Consider the following 20,425-nt stretch of genomic DNA (forward strand, 5'->3'; position numbering starts at 1 on the left):
CAACGCTGACGGGGCGCACCTGGGACACTGAGGACAGCAGGACCAAAGGATGAAAAGAACCTGGGTTTTATTACTGTGGTAAAATAAACCTAAAATTTACCATTTTAAGCATACAGTTCAGTGGCAGTAAGAACATTCCCAAAGTTGTACAACCGTCACCACCATCCATTTCCAGAACCTTCCCATCACCCCAAACAAAAGCTCTGTAGCCATTAAACATGACTCCCTAGTCTTCCCTCCCTCCAACCCCAGGGTCACCTCTGTTCTTCCTGTGGCTATGAATTCACCTGATCCAGGTACCTCATAGGGTAGAATCATATATATATAGTATTTGTGTTTGGCTTGTGTGTGTGTGTTTTTTTTTCCCACTTCACGTGTTTTCAAGTTCATCTAATGTTGGAGCATGTCTCAGAATTTTATTTCTTTTTAAGGTAGAATAACATCCCATTGTTTATAAGAACTTGGGGTGGTTTTTTTTGTTTGTTTGTTTTTAAAGATTTTATTTATTTATTGGACGGAGGAAGATTGCACAAGCAGTGGGGAGTGGCAGGCAGAGGGAGAAGCAGGCTCCCTGCTGAGCAAGGAGCCCGACGCAGGACTCGATCCCAGGACCCTGGGACCATGACCTGAGCCGAAATCAAGAGTTGGATGCTTGACCAACTGAGCCACCCAGGCGCCCAAGAACTTGGGTTTTTAATGACAACTCGGAGACACCAAACCTTAGGGGACCTCTTGTTACCTTATGGTGTGGGTCATGTGGTGTTGGATTTTCTGTTTCCTGCGGCTGGAAGAATCCTAACCGACCTGTTAGGCATAACCCAGGTTCTTGTGTGAAGTGCCAGGTGGGCAATGAGGCCCAGAGAGTCCTCCACACGGAAGCTCTCCAGCGTGTGGCAGAATGCTATAGAACTTCCCTGTGTGTGTGTGCACACGTGTGTGCATGTGTAAATCTAATCTATACATACGTGTACAAACACAAACATACAACTAAGGCCATACAACCTTGACTTCTTGTCATCTTGGTTATTTTCCTTTTCACAGCGGTTAATTTCAACATACACAGTTATTCAGGACTTCACATTTTTCTTCATCACAAAAAATCTATTTCACTCCAGATTGAAGGAGACACTGTGCCTGGTACTGTATGGAGGAGTACAGATTAATGGCTTTTTTTCAAAATACTTTTCCACAGTCTTCCCTGGAGCTGGAAATAATCAAGTATAGTCAAGGGTAATGAATAAAAACATTTATTTAAAAAACACCATCCAGCATCCCTAGCTCCCGCGTTGGTAGTAAGCAGGAAGGGTTAGTTAATTTTTTTTACTGTATGAAATCAGAGATATACAAAGAAGCCACATGATTAAAAAAAAAGTATTATTTAAACTGAAAAAGAAAAGGGAGTAGTGAGATACTATGACAAAAAGGGACTTTAAGAAAATGTCACCGCGCAATGAAAACAATCTCTTCTTCAAGGAGTACCGGTAAAGAAGGAGGTTTGACTTACTCGCAGGATTCTGGGAAAAGTTCCTCGCGGAACATTCGGTCACGGCTATGAAGAGGTGGATGCAGAAAGATGTGAGCAGACCCCAGGACTAGGAGGAGACACCGAGAGGTGAGGATAAGGAGAGAGAAAAATCAGGCAGAACATCTTTGCTCAACAATCCCTACAAAAAATGTATTTTAAAAGAATCCAAGTAAGCAAGTATTGTAATTCGGTTGGGACTATAAAAGTGAAACAGAGAGCACAGCAAATCAATTATGCTGTCAACACATTAGCATAGCCTCTCATTAGGAGCCTAGCTCGAGCCTCCTTGCAACTTATTACACATCACATTACAAAATTGTTTTTGTTTTTTTTTTTGCTTGTTCTCTTTTCTGGTGCCTAGTTGTTCACATTCTGAGAGAGGACAAAAGCCCTTTGGAGCTCCATCAATTCAAGCCTTTGATTTCACAGATAAAGGAGGGGAAGGTCACATTGAGCCCCAGCGGCACAGACTGGACAGGAACCAGGTCTCCTGATCCCTCACCGGGCGCTTTCCTCCTTACAACATGACATGACCCGCACTCCACCCTGTGTGTCCCCACCCGCCCCCCCATCTGTCCCTGATGGCTCCCCTTCGGCCGCAGCGGGGGCAGCAGGGCGTGAGGGGAAGGAACAGGGCCGCGTGGGCCTCTGCTGCGTGCTGTGAGTGTGGGCCACAGAAGAGGAGGCCACAGAACGCATCTCCTACTTCCATCCTAAATCTGCGAATAATCTACGACATACACACACGCCCACGTGCACGCACACGGTCAGGCTGCTCTGGGCACCGAGTGCGAATTACTTCCTGCGAGTGAGAGGAATTTTTAAAGGCTGCCGTAAGAGAGCTGATGGCGAACACAGAGCCAAGGACACATGCACCGTTCAGACACCGTGCACATAAAGCCCTAGTTAGATGACGTCACAAGAGCTTGAGGCTCCAGGGGACCTCACGACACGGCTCCCCGGAGCCCCCTAACCACAATGCCATCAAATGTAGTCTGTGGTGGCACTGCCTCCAAATCCCCCAATTCCAGCAGAAAGAAAAACACAGCTGATTGGCCTCTTGTAAAACGCCCCACCACTCTCACATCGGCTTTTAATTTTGTATTTATCATTACTCAACATGCTAAGTGTTCTCGTGGGGCTCTCCGTATTTCTGGGCGATGCTAGGAGTCACACTCTGCTGCGACATCTCTGAGAGGGGCCTCCCGAGGAAGGGCAGTCAGATCTCCCGGGGACCTCCTCTCGCGCGTGTCCTTTGCCAACACAATGGAAGTGTCATCGTCTTTGTACAACGACTCTCAGGAAGTCCGAGTTCAAGGACTGATACAAGGGATATGAGCTAAGGCTACCCTGCATGATATGCAAGGACCGGGACAACGTGAGACGAAAGTTCTTGAAACTCGACGATCTCAAGTTCATCTGAATATCGAAAAGCACCTCAAGTCTACGCAGTGTCCTGCAGAAACGTATCTTGCTTGAGCTCCCGGGTTCCTGTAAAATTCTGTAAACTTCTTGCCAGAAAGGTGCTTTCTCAAGCGGACACGAGCGGTCGGCTTCGCCGGACAGAGCCAGGCGCGTGCTGTGGGCTCCGTCTCAGGAGACGACCTGCCTGCGCACGCTGCTTCTCGTCTCCTTCCACAGAGACTGCTGGATCTGATACACGGACTCCTGAAAGATTCTTTCGACTTGGGTGGGAAAGCCACGACTCTCTTCCTCCAGGGCGTTGATGGTTCGCAGAGCGAAGGGGGTCCTCTCGCGGGGCAGGGGGTTGTTGAGGGGCCGCATGGGGATGACCGAGTTGTACTTGTGCTGCCTGTTCACCGAGTTCATGAGTGACGTGTAGAACTGGAACTTGCACCAGGTGTCTCTCAGGAAGTTCTCGGTCAGGAGCAAGATGGTCCACGCAGACCCGTTCACGGCGTCGTCCAAGTTCTGCAAATGCTGCCGGCCGCAGGGCATCTCGGCAAAGATGATCCCGGGCTTGATGCCGAAGTCATTCTGCAGCACATTCTGGACCCTGAGTGCTTCGTCAGTGTCGTCCTCCGCGTGCAGGATCACGAACTTGAGGAACACCTCGTCCTCTTCCTCCTCCGACGTGTCTCCCCGGTCCTCGGCTCCCTCGCCCTCCCCGGTGGGCGCCAGGGCCGCGGGGCTAGGCTCGGCCAGATCGCTCAGGGGGAGGTCGTCGGGCTTCCTGGAAGCGGACTCCTGGCGTCTCTGACTCATTTCCACCCCGGGACTCTTTCCCCAGGACAGAGAGAGAGGGCAGGGGTCTATTTTAGACTTCCCAACACCCATCACAAATATCCGAGGCAGAGGAGGACAGCGTTACTTCTTTCTCAACATTTCTTCTCATTCTACAAAGAGAAGAAATAACAAAGCAGACGAGTGTTGTAAATGTCATCCAAACGTGGCAAATGGAAAAAACATTTTTTTTCATTCAACCCGAAAGCCTCAAAGAGATCGTAATATAGAGGTCCTAAGAAAGAAATGCCAATCGGATCTTGGGGAAAGGAAATCCCTCGTCTTCTGTGAGCTTCACGAGAACTACCACGGGTGGTCAAGGGGGAGCTGAACAGAGAGTCGGTTTAATGTAACAGGAGACATTTGGAAACCTAACATGGTATTCTGTGAGCACTGGAAGCCTCCAGAATACAGTCAACTTCTTTGGTATTTGAGGGAGACGAGGCGGTACCACGCCAGTCTGTCCACTCCTGGAGTTTAAATCCAACTTCTTCATTACCAAGGTATTGTGTAAACCAGAAACAGGAAAGTCGAGAGCGACAGAATACTCGAATATAAAATACACAACTTACTTCTGTATCAAACACAAATACAAAACAGAAGACAAATACCAAGATGACCAGCTGGCATCTCGACTAAGTCAGCACAAAGAGAAGATCTGAAACGTTGAATGAAATGACGTCTGGGGTTCAATGGCTCGGAGCTCTTCTCCCTGTCAGGGGTCAGGCACGTGTTGGGGCTGGTGGGGTGATTATGGTAAGGGTTGTGAAAAGTAAGGAATATCTTTTTTTAGCTAATCCTGGGAATGCTTCAGAAAACTGAGTATTCACCTTGGGAAAAAATAACTTCTGGGTTTGGGAGTGAAATCTGGAAACAAAGGCTACTGATCTTCTCCAGTGAAATCAACAAAGAATCATTATAGTCTTTCCCCATTCTGTTGTTTTATTTCATTTATTTATTTATTTTTGAGAGAGAGGGAGAGAGAGCACAAGCAGGGAGGGGCAAGGGAGAGGGAGAGAATTCCTAACAGGCTCCCCACTGAGTGGGGCTCCATCTCACGACCCCCAGATTATGGCCCAAACTGAAATCAAGAGTCGAATGCCTAACTGACTGAGCCACCCAGGCGCCCCTCCCTCTGTTATTTTAAAAATTCTCAAGTCAGAGTGGAAGAATGAGATCAGCTGCAAAAGAAAAGTGCTTCACAGGAATCTAGTTCAAACAAATCTTCAGGGGCGCCTGGGTGGCTCGGTCGTTAAGCATCTGCCTTCGGCTCAGGGTGTGATCCCAGCGTTCTGGGATCAAGCCCCACATCAGGCTCCTCCACTGGGAGCCTGCTTCTTCTTCTCCCACTCCCCCTGCTTGTGTTTCCTCTCTCGCTGGCTGTCTCTCTCTCTGTCGAATAAATAAATAAAATCTTTAAAAAAAAAAATCTTCAGATGACGCTGGCAATGTTGTTAACAGAACCCCAAAGAGGCAGTTTCAAGAGGGATTCTTTCATCAAAGGATAGAAGATTTAGAACAGATAAATACAGGTTTCATACGTTCAAAAAAAAGGGGGGGGGCTCTATTCCAGAGGTTTTTAAATTTATTGTTCATGAACAAAGAGTAGAGTTCAAGGCAAGAATTTAATTAGGCTGATGACCACCATACCATAGATAACACAGCTTACATGCACCAAAATAATTCGAGGTTAGAAGAAACTGCTCGGCAAAAAATGGTGAAGAACTGGGATGGGAAGGAAAGACAATGAAAAACACAGAGAACGTCTTTCTAATGTTCCTGAGGAGTGAAAGGGTTTGCTACTGCCTCTGCACAGTGAGGGGACTGCTGGCCAGTGCCGGGAACCCATGATGCCTGTACCTCAGATGCCACTCCACAGTACATCATGACAGCTTCCGAGAGCTACGTTACGGCAGAGCTCTAAAACAGTAATACATACACCCCATAACAAAACCGCGTGAGCTTGGACTCTCTTCACTGGTTAGGATTCACTGCTGACTCTCTTGTGTTACGAAAAAAGGTGTTATCCTGCAAAGCTGCAGAAAGCAGCTTCTCCTGTATAAAAAAATAATAATAACGTTGAGCGATGTATGGAACTGTTGAATCGCTATGTCGTACGCCAGCAACTGACACAACACTGTATGTCAACGATAGGACAATTTCAAAAAAATGGTGAAAGCGTTCAGAAGACACGATTTACAGTGTCAGTTAAAACGATCTTCATGTATTCATTGAGATAAGTTTGTGAAACCAACTTAAGACCAGTACCTTCATCACTGGCCGCTGCAGGTAAGTACGCGTGCAGTAAAACAACAGAGAGTCATAAAAAGGGTCCCAAACTACTGGGGTAAAAACGATGTGTCAAGCCAGACTCACGAAATCTCTTCCCATGAACGCAAAGAAAAAAAGGAAAGAATTGCAACTTTAGGTCTCATTTTTCTTAAACACTGGTCAGCAAAAAAGAACAAATGCCTCTGGAAATCTATGACGGGGCTGTTCCCACGCCCTCCGGAGCCCTCCTCCCCAGCCCAGAGAGGAGAGAGTGAGCGACAAACTTCACTGTAAGCTTCTCATGTGGAGGCAGAGAGCGAGAAGCCGGCCACGGGGAAGAGACGTGGAAAGCTGTGGCCTGGAGGGCGGCCTCTGGGAGCACCACAGCGGTTCCTAGACGGACAAATGGTCTCCATCAGGGACTGGGGCCTCAAGGCTGGAAGGATGGGAGAGGACTGTGGTCTTGCTGAGCCACTGACGCCGTCTACCACAGGACTTTCCCACAACACAAGGCAGGCATGGAAGGCTGACAGAAGCAGCCCAGGAAGCCTCTGGAAGGTCCCCTCCCCGTCAGGGACAGGCAGATGCAGGGCAAAAACGCGTTCTTCCCCTCCGCGAAATGGGAGAAGCGTGAAGGCAGCTGCTAGGGAGAGGCACACGAGGTCACTGGTCACAGGAATGAAGATGCCTGGGTATATATTTTTTCGTTTACTTTTTAAGAAAAGGTAGTGGCTGAAATACCGAATGACTTTGAAAGCGTTTATACTGGAAACTCACACTTCCATCCGTGTCTTCCCCATCCCGCCTGTTGCCCCCATGGCCTCCTACTGGTGACCACTTTCATTAGTTTCTTCTAGATCCTTCCACTGTTTGTGAATATATTTCTTTCCTTTTCATAAAAAAGTATGTTTATATATATGTATGTGTAAAAAACACACACCCCTACTGCAAAACAGCAGTAGACAGAGATACATTGCTTTTCCCCACAGTAGTGATAACTTCTTCCCTCTTCTTTGCCACAAAATCTTCCACCACGTGATTGAACCATAATTGTTCCCTGTTCTCGACTATGTGAGCTGTTCCCGGTCTGCTACTATTATGAACAATGCTGCAGAGAACAGCTTTGTGTAACAGTCATTTCATAGGTGTGCAAGTTCACATGCAGAATAACTTCCCCAAATGGGATTTCTACGTCAAAGGACAAATGCATTTGTAATAATGACAGATTTGGCCAAATTACTCTAAGATCGAAACCTGAGTGTGTGTGTGCTTTGAACTTGATAAAATGGTATCCCTACCTCCACCCTTTGCCCAGAAAAGATCTAAGACCAAAGTTACTGATTACCGCTACTGACGACGACAGCCCCATGGAACAAATGACAGCCTCTTAGGGCAACAATTCTGCCGAAAAACTCAACCTGTCAGAATGGAGTCCCTGAGCTGAAGTTCTGAAGGGAAGATCAACAGGTCCTAGATAAGGAAGGAAAGAGAGTCTAGAATGTACCCAGCTTCTTTCTAGCCAAAGAGGGTCCCAATAGGATCCCCCACATTAAAAAGGAGTAAGGTGAAAAGAACAGTGATCAATGGGCATTCTTGGCAAGTAAGCATACAGACTCCAGGAAATGAAAACAAATACTAAGAAGAATAACAGTGGGGCGCCTGGGTGGATGTCAGTTAAGCGTCTGCCTTCAGCTCAGGACATGATCCCAGAGGTCCTGGGATCGAGCCCCACATCGGGCTCCCTGCTCAGTGGGGAGCCTGCTTCTCCCTCTCCTGCTCCCCCTGTTTGTGCGCACTCTCTCTCTCTCTTAAATATATAAATATTAAAGGAAAAAAAGAAAGATAGCATGCAATTGACCAAAAAATTCCAATTTCATTAAGATTCTCTGCTCTGGGGGCACCTGGGCGGCTAGCTCTTGGTTTCGGCTCAGGTCATGATCTCAGGGCTGTGGGATCGAGCCCCGCATCGGGCTCCACAATCAATGGGGAGTCTGCTTAAGATTCTCTCTCTCCCCTGGCTTGTGCACACGCCTGCTCTCTCTCTTTCAAATAAATAAATCTTAAAAAAGAAAGAAAGAAAGAAAGAAAGAAAGAAAGAAAGAAAGAAAGAAAGAACTATGTGCTCTGGAATCTGCCTGCCTGAATGTAAATCCCAGCGCCCTGCTATAAAAATACTGTGACTTAGCCCAAGTCCCTGGTATCTTTGTGCTTCTGTTTCATCATGTATCAAGTGGTGATGATTCCAGCATCCACCTTGAGGGTTTTTATGAAGATCAAAATGGCTGATAACAGTTCTCATACCTGTTGGCAGCTGTTACGGTCATTACACACGTAACAAGGGAGCTAGAGAAAAATTGACACAAGCAGTGCGTAGGCTCTCAGACGGGGCTACTCCCAGTGCAGTCCGGGGACAAGACGCGGGTCTCTGGACGGTCTGGCGCCAGCCCGGGACAAGATGCAAAGACAGACGGTGCCAGCATGTAAATAAACACAACAGCTAAGTATGCTTTTCAGGTCACCGGACGTTTTTCTCAGAGCAAGACAGTTGCTTTCTTTCTTTCTTTTGGGAAGACTTTATTTTTAAGTGATCTCCACACCCAACATGGGGTTTGAACTCATGACCCTGAGATTAAGAGTCGCATGCTCTTCTGACCAAGCCAGCCAGGCGTCCCTGAGGGACATTTTCGATGAAGGAAGTTGCACGGTTTACCTTCAGTGTGTGCTTCTCGTATTATCGTAGACAACCACTCTGGGGGGCGCTGCCCTAGCACACCTTAAAGAGAATGTGTAACCAAAGAAATGAGAACATCGAAGCTGGGAGGACAGAATTACACGAAGAGAGAGACTGCAGATGAATCAAGGGTCCAACACCATTAGGAAAAAACAGAGATGGCAACGAACAGCATAAACACGATCAAAACCAAATCAGATGAACATGGTGGAAAGGCTTGAAAAAAATCAGAGAATGTGGAATGGAAAAAGGCCGTGACAGTTAAGCAATTTGAAAAAAAATGCATAGCTACAGATTGGAAAAAAAAAAATCAAAGTAAAAACCAATGCATCTGAAATAGAAAATACGATGAATGTAACACAAAATTCAAAGATAGAACAGATTCGCTGCCCTCAATCGAATGCTCAGCCTCACCCATCACAACCAGACGGTCTGTGCCTTCTGATGCAGCTCGGTATGACGTACCCAGCACAACGTATCAAGGAGTCTTGCCAAAAACGTTTAGCCCAACTCTGACCAAGCCTTTAGATACAATCACCAGTCTATAGAAATGAGGAGGACATGAGAAACAGCCACAAGAGGGGAAGGGAGAAAGCCTGTTTGATGTCCATATCGTGGAAGGACCGTTCGGCAACAGGAAGGAATGAGCTACTGATGTGGACGAATCCCAAACTCATTATGTTGTATGAAGGAAGCCAGACCAAAAAAAAGTACACATTCTGATTCCACTTATACCCAAATCCAGAAAATGCAAATCGATCTACAGAGACAGAGAGCATTCCTTCAGACTCGTCAGGGGGCGGCTTGATCACCCCTCCTCTTCCAAGCGTTTCCACGTCGTCCACATGGCATCCTCGAGAAACTCTCTGCCTTTTATTTTTAAAAACCCGTAGTACTTCCAGAGCTATGTTCTAGATGCTTATGAATTCTAAAATTCAGGCTGCCCTCTCACTAGACTCGGGCCCGCCCCTCAGGACCGCGGGCTGAGGATGTATAAGCGATGATACGCTGAGGCTGAATCTGTAAAATACAAACAGGGGCACCCGGCTGGCTGGCGGTGGAGCGTGCGACCCCTGATCTCGGGATCGTGAGTTCGAGCCCCACGTGGGGCGGGGAGCTTACTAAAAAGTAATAAAATTAAAAAACTTTAAAAAACACAAAACAACTTTCCAAAGAGGAAGCCTGGTGTTCTTAAGAGGGAAAGAAAAGCACGGTCTGAATCCATTCATTCAGCAAATACATAATTAACCATCTACAACACTCTAGAAGCCTAAGTTCAGCAGTGAACAAAGCAGAAAATATCCTTGCTCTCATGGAGCTTAAATTCTGGTAAAGGGAGATGGATGATAAAAAGGGAAATATATGTAATGTATAATAGAGTATAAAACACTACACACACACACACACACACACACACACACACACTCGTATGGTACATGAGAGAGTGGTTAAGTGCTAGGGAAGAAAGATAAAGAAGAGAAGGCTAATGACTGTTGGAGGAAGTTTTGTCGAGGTGTCTTTAAATGTGCAGTCAGGGAACAAAGGACACATCCAAATAAGACCGGGGTGAGGAAGTCGTCATCTGTGGGGGCATCTGGAGGAAGAACACCCCGCCCTGAGACAGGAGAGGGCCTGACTACCAAGGAACGGGAGCTGGGGGTGCAGTGGGGCTCGTAAGCAGGCGTCGGAGGTAGGAGATAATGGACAGGAGCCGCCAGGGGAAGGTTTTGAGCAGACGGACGACAGGATAGGACTTCTGTTTCAAGGGAGCCCTCGGTCGCGCCAGGAACAGAGTGAAGGGAAGCAAGAACACGAGTGAGGAGGCTGTTGTGGGAGCCCAGGAGGACCGTGGTGGTTGGTGGCTTGGCCCAGGGCACACGGACGTGGTAAGTGGCTGGATCTGGGGTGCATTTTGGAGGTAGAAGGGACAGGATTTGCTCCCAAAGCTGAGTAGGCAGAGAATACAGAGTCAGGAGTGTGGGCGAGAGGGCCAGCCCGGAGGTGTGTAATTGGCTTTGAACAGTGTATGGACTGTATTTAAAACCTAAAGACTAAAGAGATTGTTAAGGGAGTACAGACAGAAAAAGGAACTGGTCCAAGGGCTGAGCCCTAGGGCACTCCAGAGTTACAGGGTCAAGAACAGAAAGAACCAGCAAGGAAGAGAGAGTGAGTGGTGAGGAAGGTGGGAGGAGACCAACAGAGTGGCGCTAACTAAGATGCTAAGGGAGGGAAGAGGTTCAAGGGGAAGGGAGCGTGGAATGGTTTTCCAGCGCTTCCAAAGGCAAAATGGGCTAGGTGGCCTAAGGAGCCATGGATCGAGGGTGTGTGGGGTCAGGGAACATCACCTTCAGCAGACTTGTGCCACACGAGAGGGAGGGGAAACCTCACTGGACCGGCTTCGAAAGGAAAACGAAATTTGAGACTGAGTACAGAGAATGACTTGGAAACATTTTGCCATAAAGGGAGAAAAACGGGGTAAGAGTTTGGGGGAAGTGTGGTGCCCTAAGAGCATTTGCTATAAAGACGACTGTTTACGGGTCGCCTGGTGGCTCAGTCGGCTAAGTGTCTGCCTTCGGCTCAGATCATGATCTCAGGGTCCTGGGATCAAGTCCCGCATCTGGCTCCCTGCTCAGCGGGGAGCCTGCATCTCCCTCTGTCTCTGTCTCTCCCCCCTGCTTGTGCGCGTGCTCTCTCTCTCTCTCTCACTTGCTCTCTCTCAAGTAAATAAATCTTTAAAAAAAATGACTGTTAGCTAAGGAGAAAGAGCTAGTGGAGGAGGGCTGTTCAGTGATGCTGGAAAGACAGATGAGGGCTGCTGGAGGGATGGCCCGTGTAGGCAAGTGGGGCGATCCAATGTGCAAAGGGAGAGGTCTGCCTTTGCAGGGGAGAAAAGAGACCATGTTACCTAGTGAAAATGAAAGAGGGCAGAAGACAGGACAGGTAGGGGTGGGTGCATGGGTGTGGCAGGGGACATTGGCATAAGTTCCCTTCTGACGCTTCAACAATCTCAGAAAAATAGGAAGCCAAACCCCTTCCTCAGGACTGTCCCAAACCTCCACCTCCTTTTGAAACATAAACGGTACAGGATGGAAACTGCTGTGTCCTCAAGGTTATTATTCCTTCCAAGCCCCAGTGCCGGTAAGACCCCCAGCAGAAGACGTCCCAGGCAGGAGGAGAGCTCAGGACAGCAGCCAGTGGCTCCCATCCCAGGACAGCCCCTCTTCCTCAGAAATGGCCTAGGGATTCCTCGGGGTGCTTACTGCCATCAGATCTCTAGCCCCCTGTCCCTGGCTACATGCAAAACCACTGCGACCTTTTCTTTCATACTCAGTTGACTTTTCTCACCTAGATCTTTGTGAGAGTTAACTTTCTGTGTCTACCTGGCTGAGCCCAGCTGTTGCTCAAACGCCCGTCCAGATGCTGCTTGGGAAGGTATTTTTTAGACAGGATTACCACATAAAGGGGTAGACTGTGAGTCAAACAGACCACCCCACCCCAGAATGTGGGTGGTCCTTTCCCGTTAGGTGAAAGCCTTCAGAGTAATGCAGCTGGTTCCCGATTTATGACGGTTTGACTGACAACGTTTTGAATTCACAGTGATGCAAAAGTGATACGCATTCAGTAGAAACCACACTTGGAACTGAGAACCTTCCTGAAGAGTGTGTTGCCCTAGAATTAGGAGTTCATAGGTGCTTTTTAAAAACATTTTGAACACGTGGGAAGAGAGGCTTTCAAACCGCAGTAAGTGAAATAAGGATCGGTAATAATTTGAGAATGAAATGCATGTACGTATATAATTCTCAGTCTGTCCATGTAGTTACCCCAGAAAAACCTTACTGCTGAACTCATTGCCTCTGAAATAGAACTCATTTCAGATGAAGGCATCCAGGGCTTGAATCCCTCGGCCTTGAAGAGCCTTCTTCTTTCCTATTGAACAGCGCCACCTTGTGGCGAATACACGTAACAGCAATGGTCTCTTGTTTCATTAGTAAGCTTCGCTGTTAGTCGTAACTAAGGGTTGTGGGAAACTTACTCTGCACCACGACCTCCGGGTTTTAGCGATGTGAAGCCAGGATCAGTCGACGATCACCGCACTGGTGCTCCACGCAGGAAAGGGGCGCTGCAGGAGCGCTCAGGAGGGACCCCTGCCGCAAAGGACACTTGCGTGAGCAAGGCCAAGGGAGGTGGACGCTCTCCAGACAGGAGCAGCAGGACTTGCAAAACCACTGAGGCACCACAGAGCGAAGTACCTTAGCATCAGTTCGCACTAGGTGCTTATATGGCTCAAGCGCGCGTACGTGGGGGCAGGAAGGGGGAAGGTACCAGTGAGACGTAAGGATGGAGATACACAGGGTTAGCAAGTGAGGGGCCTGACATATTCTGTTGAGGACTTTCGGGTTTTTATGGGTTTAAGATGTTTTTTACTTATTTGAGAGAGAGTGAGCGAGCACAAGCAAGGGGGAGAGGCAGAGGGAGAGGGAAAAGCAGGCTCCCCGATGAGCAGGGAGCCTGATGCGGGACTTGATCCCAAGACCCCGGGATCATGCCCTGAGCCGAAGGCAGATGCTTAACCTACTGAGCCACCCAGGCGCCCAGGACTCTGGAGGTGGTTGTGCTGGCAGAGAGCCCCTGGCAGGGGTGAGTAGGAGAGACACCATCTGACTTGCTCAGGACGGCTTCACATGGCTGCAGGACAGGAGACCAGGCTGGAAGAAGGGGCGCTTATGGCTCTACTCTGGGAGAACCACCGCTGAGAGGCTGTGGCAGTAACCCAGGAGAGGACACAGAGCCCCGCACGAAAGGGACAGGGGAGACACAAAGATATGCAGGGAGTCATGGGGGCTCACAGAGAAGCCGGTATGCCTCCCAAGCCGGTGCCTTGTGTAACCTGGTGGGTGTGCTGCCATTCGCTGATGGGAGCGGGGTGGGGGTGGGTGATCTATTCCTCTGGTCTGCGACACAGGGAGCTTGCCCGTGACCTAGAAGAGGAGCTGCCCAGGAGTCACTCACACGTGTAGGTCCGGGGCTCCGGAGATGAAATCGTGAGCACCTGGGAATACGCAGGAGAGCCGAGAGCTGAAGACACAGCTGAGGCCAGAGGGGGGCTGGACGAGGAGGGGCAGCAGAGCAGCAGGGAAATCAGACCCAGGATGGGACCGGGAGCCTAAGGACGAGAGGGCTTCAGGCAGGGGTCAGTGCCCACAGCACTTAGCACCTCAAGGACCCCCGGGAGCAATTAAAGAGGAATCCCCAAAGGGGCCGGTGGTGTGCTCAACAGTCTACATACAAGAGGTGGGGGCGTCGGAAAGGGGAAAGCCTCGCTAAGGAGAGAAGAGGCCAGCAGCTACAAGGGAATGCGGGGCCAGGAGGAGATCTCAAGAGGAGAGAAACTGGGAATGCTCAGAGATGGAGGGAATTTGCTCGTGGAGAGAGGACGACAAATATGGATGTGAGCTTCTTAGAGCTGAGCTGTTAGGCTCCAGGTTGCTGGGGAGCTCGGTCTCCCCTACTCTCCCCCTCTCTAGGAGAGGAGAGAGGCCACCTGACTCCTGAGTGTGCTGGGTCCCTCGATAAGGCCTGTGATGATGCTGTGACCTACAGGCCTCATGGGGAGAAAGCAAGCGCCTGCCCTTCTATTTCCAGAAGGGGTAGCTGCGTTATACCGGGAGATATGGGAGACTGCGTCCCGTTGCTGCTAGCACTTTCTGGAAATATGAGTATGCAAAGACTGGGGAGAGGCTGGAGGTGAAGCTGCTGCAGACGTGCTCATCCGAAATCCGCTCCAACTTCCTGTTAGCAGGACGTTCCTGTACCCCCTGCAACACAAGGGCTAACAGCTGAATATCCTGGGCTCCGCGAAGGTACAGCCCTGCCAATCGGATGAACTCCCACGTCTGAGCTAACTACAGAGAGCGAGGCCGAGCCCGAGGCAGCTAGTCAGCTGGTCATTAAAGCTCCAGCAGGGGACATTCAGGAGCTGGCAGCTTGCTTCCAGGGCAGAAGCCCAGCCCCCCTACACCGAGGCTGCTAAGTGGGGCTCTGAGGTGTTTCTAGAAACTCAGCCTGGAGTCTAGCTCTTCAACTGTCCCGTCGATACTGTAAATCCTGTAATATCCTCGAATGCAGAGCTTCCTGGTGCAACTGGCCGGAGTAGATTCTGTTCTCGGCAACTGAACCGTGACGGACAGAGCATCCAAATTCACGAGGCACTACGGCAGTGGTCAGCAGCAAAACGCAGCCGCCACCTGTTTTTGTAAATAAAGTTTTATTGGGAGAAAACCATGCACATTCACTGATGTGTTGTCTAGGGCTAATTTCATGCTACAGAAGCAGAGTCGAGTAGTTTCAACAGAAACTGTATGGCCCATAAGAGCCCACAATATTTACTGTTCAACACATTGCAGAGAAAGTTTGCTCAACTACAGCAATTCCCCGAACTACGTACAGCATGGGAGTGCTGAGCTCCGTCAGGCTGCCAGGATGCCAAAGAACAGGCCTGTGCCAGCCAGAGGAGGAACACGTGGACTTTTCTTTGACTTCTTTACACTGGAAACCTTTTTAAATCCCGCTCGGGTATTCAGTGACTTCAGGAATACAGTAAGTAGAATCCGAAGCCGCTCGATCTTATACTGAAGTAACATTATTGACACTCGGCCGTCATGTATTTATTTTCTTCTTTTGGGGTTTGTGCAGAATCCATAAGGATAGCAAAGGCCAACTTAAATACAAGGATTAACCGTCAAATATTCCCCACCGGTATTTATTTAGGGTCAAAGGGCACCAGTGCCTGCATTTTTCATTTTAGGTACCAGGCCTGAATTAGAAAGGTCAGGGTTATGGGAGCCCAGCACCCTGTACCGTGGTGTCAGAGCACTGATCACAACTACGGCTTATGATGCTTATGTGTATCTGCTTAGTTTCTCATTTCTCCCCCTAGAATGTAAACTCCACCGGAACGACGACTAAAGCTGTCCCGTTCCCCACTGTGTCTCTGGGGTCTAGAGTACAGTCAGCATTCAAGAACCTCTGAATGAATGAGACGGCGTTCCAAATATAAGACTAATGCGGCCTTCTAAGTTTAGAGAGACAGCTCAACGAAGAGCTCTCCGCCATCACCATCACTATCACATAAATCACTGACTCAGTCGGAAGAGGAACCAGCCAATCCAAACAGACCTTGTTGGATTTTTTAAATGAGCCATTATGTTTGTGTTTTTTAAAAATGATGTGAATATAAATACAGTACATTCAGGACACATCCCAAGCATTGTATGTGGCAGAAAGCATCTCCTTTTCTCTCCAGGCTGAGTGAATTACTGCCCCTCTGGATGCCCATAATATCCTGCTCCCATCTTTGAGAATACCTATCACCCAGCACTCCGATTTCCTTGCTGGCCTCTCCTTGCCACCTCATCTTCCCAGACTTGGTGATGGTAAACGGCCCCATCACTTGCCCAGGGACCACAGCCAGAACCTGGAGGCCTCCTGGATGCCTTCCCCTTCTCCTCCTATGCTTTCACTTCTAAGCTGTTCCCCAAGTCCTGTCTATTCAACCCCCAGAATACATCCCAAGTCCTCCCACATTCCCTCTGCACCACACTTCCGCTCTGGATCGACACCTTTCTACCACACTGCTTCCCACTTGGTCTGGCACACGCTCTCCTGGTCAGTCTGCTCCTTTCTCCGCTTGGCAGCTCACGTGATCTTTACAAACACATCCGTCTGAACACATTACTCCCCTTTACAACTCTGCAAGGGTGTCCCACTGCTCTCAGAATAAAAAATTTCTGTGGATTATGCAAGTGTCAGGTGTACAGGATTATAATTCAACATCTCTATGCCCTACAAAGTGACCACCCCAAAAGTCTAGTTACCTCCCACAAAAGGTCGTAATAAGGTAAATGAGACGACGCATGATGGGCTCCAGCCTCATCTCACCTCTCTTCCCTTGTTCCTCCAGCTCCCTACACATGGTCTCTTGGTTCAGTTCCATAGGTAGCTCAGCTTTCTCCTGTCACAGGATCCATGGGGACGTATCATTGCAATTCTGAAGTCTGAGGTATAGGACTCTTTTCTCATTTTAAGAGAACGTGGACGTAGTATCACCGGCTAGCCAAAGTTCTCCTGAAGGTCAACAATCAAAATATCCAAGCACTGGCGAAGGATAACCATAAACTCTGCCCTAGCGTTTGAATGACTGAATCCTATTAAATCATTAAAAATGTTTGCTAGAGATAACATTTTCAGGAAGGACCTAAGAAAATATTTCCATCGTAAGTGAACAAAAGTAGACTACACAGTCTGATCTCATATCCAGCATGATCTCAGCTGTGCGAAACAAGCTGTAGAGAAAATAGATGGTTAAAAAGTATACTAAAAAGGTAACACTGGTTATCTGGGTACCGCAGATGTGTGACTATACATATACCTATATGCATCTCTCTCTCTCTCTCTATGTATGTATTTTCTTTTTCTACAATGATAATGCAATCTGTAAAGAAAAACGCTTTTTAGTAAATAAAAAAAAAATGGTTTTCCAGGTTTTGTATTTTTAAATAGAAGTCATGTTAACTTGATGTCCAAACGGTATATTCCTTATGTGCCATACCTGCGCATTCCAGATGGGTTGAGCCCATCTCCCTGATCAACTGTTTGATCTCCTGCTGTTTAACGTACATACAAACTTCCCCAGAGTCCAGGTTTGCTCATTCTAAATCAAAACAGGGTTCCTCCAATTTTCTACTTTATCGTAAAGCACTAGAAGGTAGAATATGTGCCTCCCTTGTACCAAAAACAGGTCCTTAGAGCAAGTAAATGTTTAGTCACTTATAAAACAACAGAAACAAATGTAAAAACATTTGCTTCTGCGAGGTATAAAAACAAAAACACACAAACGGATCTCCGCGGGCAACTGCTTTTTCAGCCGTGCGGCCTCCTGACTCGGCTGCTGGGCAGCTCCAGGTTACTGAGCACACAACACACGGAAGCCTGTGCCATGTATTCTGATTTCAACTTCACTCCTGGTTTCTCCTTAACTGACCTGTTCGTATCTTCAATTTGTTCCGTACTCCAAATGCCCTCATTTTAAATGCTTATTTAATCCTCCACTGTACATATTTATTCAAGCACCTGAAATCCCAATCCTGAAATGAGAGCCTCTCTGTTTTCTCTTTTAAAAGAAGGGAAGGTAGGTACACGTGCTACTAACGTCATCACAGAACTAGTTCCTTGGGAAGAAAATGAGAAAGAAGCATTAAAGATTCAACAGTCTTTTATCCCCCAAAGGCCTTTTTTCTAAAGATAAAAATACTGTTTTTCGCTTCTATCCTCACATATTGTAAAAAGAGACCTGAAATTTGCTACAAACTCTTAATATTCTGACGGTGGCTTCGTCACCACACAACTCAGAATCTTGAATAATATTCCCTGAACAAGGGCCTTCATTCTTCTTCTTCCCATTAAATCTACCTATTCCTGGACCGCCTGGGTGGCTCAGTCTGCTAAATGCCTGCCTTCGGCTCAGGTCATGATCCCAGGGTCCTGAGATCGAGTCCCACCTTGGGCTCCTTGCTCAGCAGGGAGCCTGTTTCTCCCTCAGCCTGCTACTACTCCCCCTCTCTCTGGCAAATCAATAAATAACACCTTAAAAAAAAAAAACTACCTATTCCTGGTACCATTCAAAAAACCTCCAAATGAGCGACTGTCATTTCCTAATGAAACAAAGAAATTGCGCACACACACACACACAAAATTTACTGCACATTCTTTTCAGCAAAGTGACCATTTTTCTTTCATTTTCTATATTTAAAGGGCAAATCTTCTCCAAATCAGGAAGCACATTTTACAAAAACGCGGAAAATGTTAACAGCAAACTGCATGTCTTATCAAAATGAGGCTCAAGATGGTTGTGCATTTTTAATATTAGAGAACCCTAGATGCCAACAAGGGTTTAAAGGTGCCCCAGGCTTTGCGGAATACTAGAGAATTACATTCAGTATCTAACAGCAACCCGCACCAAAGGTCAGGAACAAAGGGCTGCTAAAATAGTCAAAAAGGCAGCAACCCCTGAGATAGTATTTTAACAGGGAAGCGAGGGGAGCGAAGTGAACAGCCTGTGAGGGTCAACCCCAGGCCCACTGCAAGCAAAAAGAACAGCAGTGAGGTCATCGTCACTAGTGCAGTAAGCAAGGGCGAAGGGGAGAGCTGAGATCAGAGAAGTTTTTGGAGGTTCGATCACACAGGACTTTGAAGCCATCGTTAAGAGTCTGGTTTTTATGATTTTGATGAGATGCTACTGGAAAGTTCTGAAGGGAAGTGAAAGTTCTGATTACATTTTTTTAAAAAAATCACTGCTATTTGGAGAGAGACCATAGAGGAACAAGAGCAGAAGCAGGAAGATCGAATCAGAGACTTATGGTCATTGAGGTAAGAGGGAACTACAGTTTTTGTTGGAGAGGGATAGAGATGTGGTCAGATTTGAGATATCTTTTCAAGGTAGAGTGAACAAAATTTGCTGGATGCTTGGATGCTGGGTCTGAGCTAAAAAGATGGCAATAACCTTTAATGTGGTAAGGAAGGTCGATGAGGGGAAAGGAGAAGGGAGGACTGGGGCGGGTGTGTGGTATCACCGATTGTGTTTGGACATCCTAAATTCAAATGCCCATCAGACTAAAACTTGGAGATGCTGAGTAAACAGATGGAAATATGCATCTGGAACTCAGGACAGAAATAAAGCGAAACATCTGGAAGTCACCAGCTTACAGATGTTATTTACAGCCAGGGAATAGGGCTTGGGATGGAAATTGCATTGGGAGAAAGTGTGGCTAGAAAGAGAGTACGTCCAAGCATTGAGCGCTGTGGCTGGCACCCTAACATTCAGTGGCTGGGAAAAGAAACAGAAACCTAGAGACACAGGAGGAGGGGCCGGGGAGAAGGAAGGAATGCAGGAGAATGTGGTGACCTGGAAGCCAACTGAAGAAAAAACATAGAAGACGAGGGAGCAACCAACCGTGACATGTCACGTGAAAACCTGCACAGACCCTAGACTTCCCAAGCACCAGGAGGGTGATGGAGGTAGCCTGAGACAGATGATGCAGGAGGGAACAGGAGTGGAACTAGAACCTTGGGAGCAAGTCTTTCATTCAAAGAGCTGGTTTTTTGTTTTGTTCTTAAATAAAGGGGAGCAAAGAAATGGGTGGGACCTAGAAGGAGACGTCTGGTCAAGGGGGTGTTAAAGACAAGAGATTGATTAGCAGATACTGGTTAAATAAATAAAAACACCGCGAGAAGCAAATGACAACAGACAAGGTGCCGATGATGCCACAGCCTAAACGTAAAGTATATTTCAAGTTCCGTACAGCTGGACACGTGAGTGACATTTACTGTGCTTCGAAAGGAGATAAGGCAGTTTTCTCTACCTGCTCATCTACTTTCCGATAGAAATGAGGTATAAAATAGAGTTACTGAACTCCATTTATAATCAACACACTATTTCAAGCGTTAAAATGCACCATACCTTTAAAGACTGCTTTTTTAGTTGACTGCCTGAAAACTAGCTCACAGCTGCCAGTCCAAAGTGGGTTTATTCAAATTAGCTTTTGGCCAAGACGCCAGCCAAATACAAAAACCAAAACCGAAAGTTTCAGCATTGGCTC

The 20,425-nt window shown here is 47.6% G+C and overlaps 1 protein-coding gene across 1 annotated transcript in view; it reads right to left on the reverse strand.

Moving 5' to 3' along the window:
- Positions 1-271: 271 nt before the first annotated feature.
- Positions 272-20,425, reverse strand: part of LOC100476402 — a 53,434-nt gene continuing 33,280 nt past the window's right edge. Inside the window, exon 8 of the mRNA XM_034655725.1 lies at positions 272-3,842. Within this exon, the coding sequence (XP_034511616.1) occupies positions 3,119-3,842 (724 nt within the window). The 3' untranslated portion in view covers positions 272-3,118. The remainder of the gene's footprint in view (positions 3,843-20,425) is intronic.

This window comes from Ailuropoda melanoleuca, chromosome 3, assembly GCF_002007445.2.
Source record: "Ailuropoda melanoleuca isolate Jingjing chromosome 3, ASM200744v2, whole genome shotgun sequence".
Taxonomy (NCBI): Eukaryota; Metazoa; Chordata; class Mammalia; order Carnivora; family Ursidae; genus Ailuropoda; species Ailuropoda melanoleuca.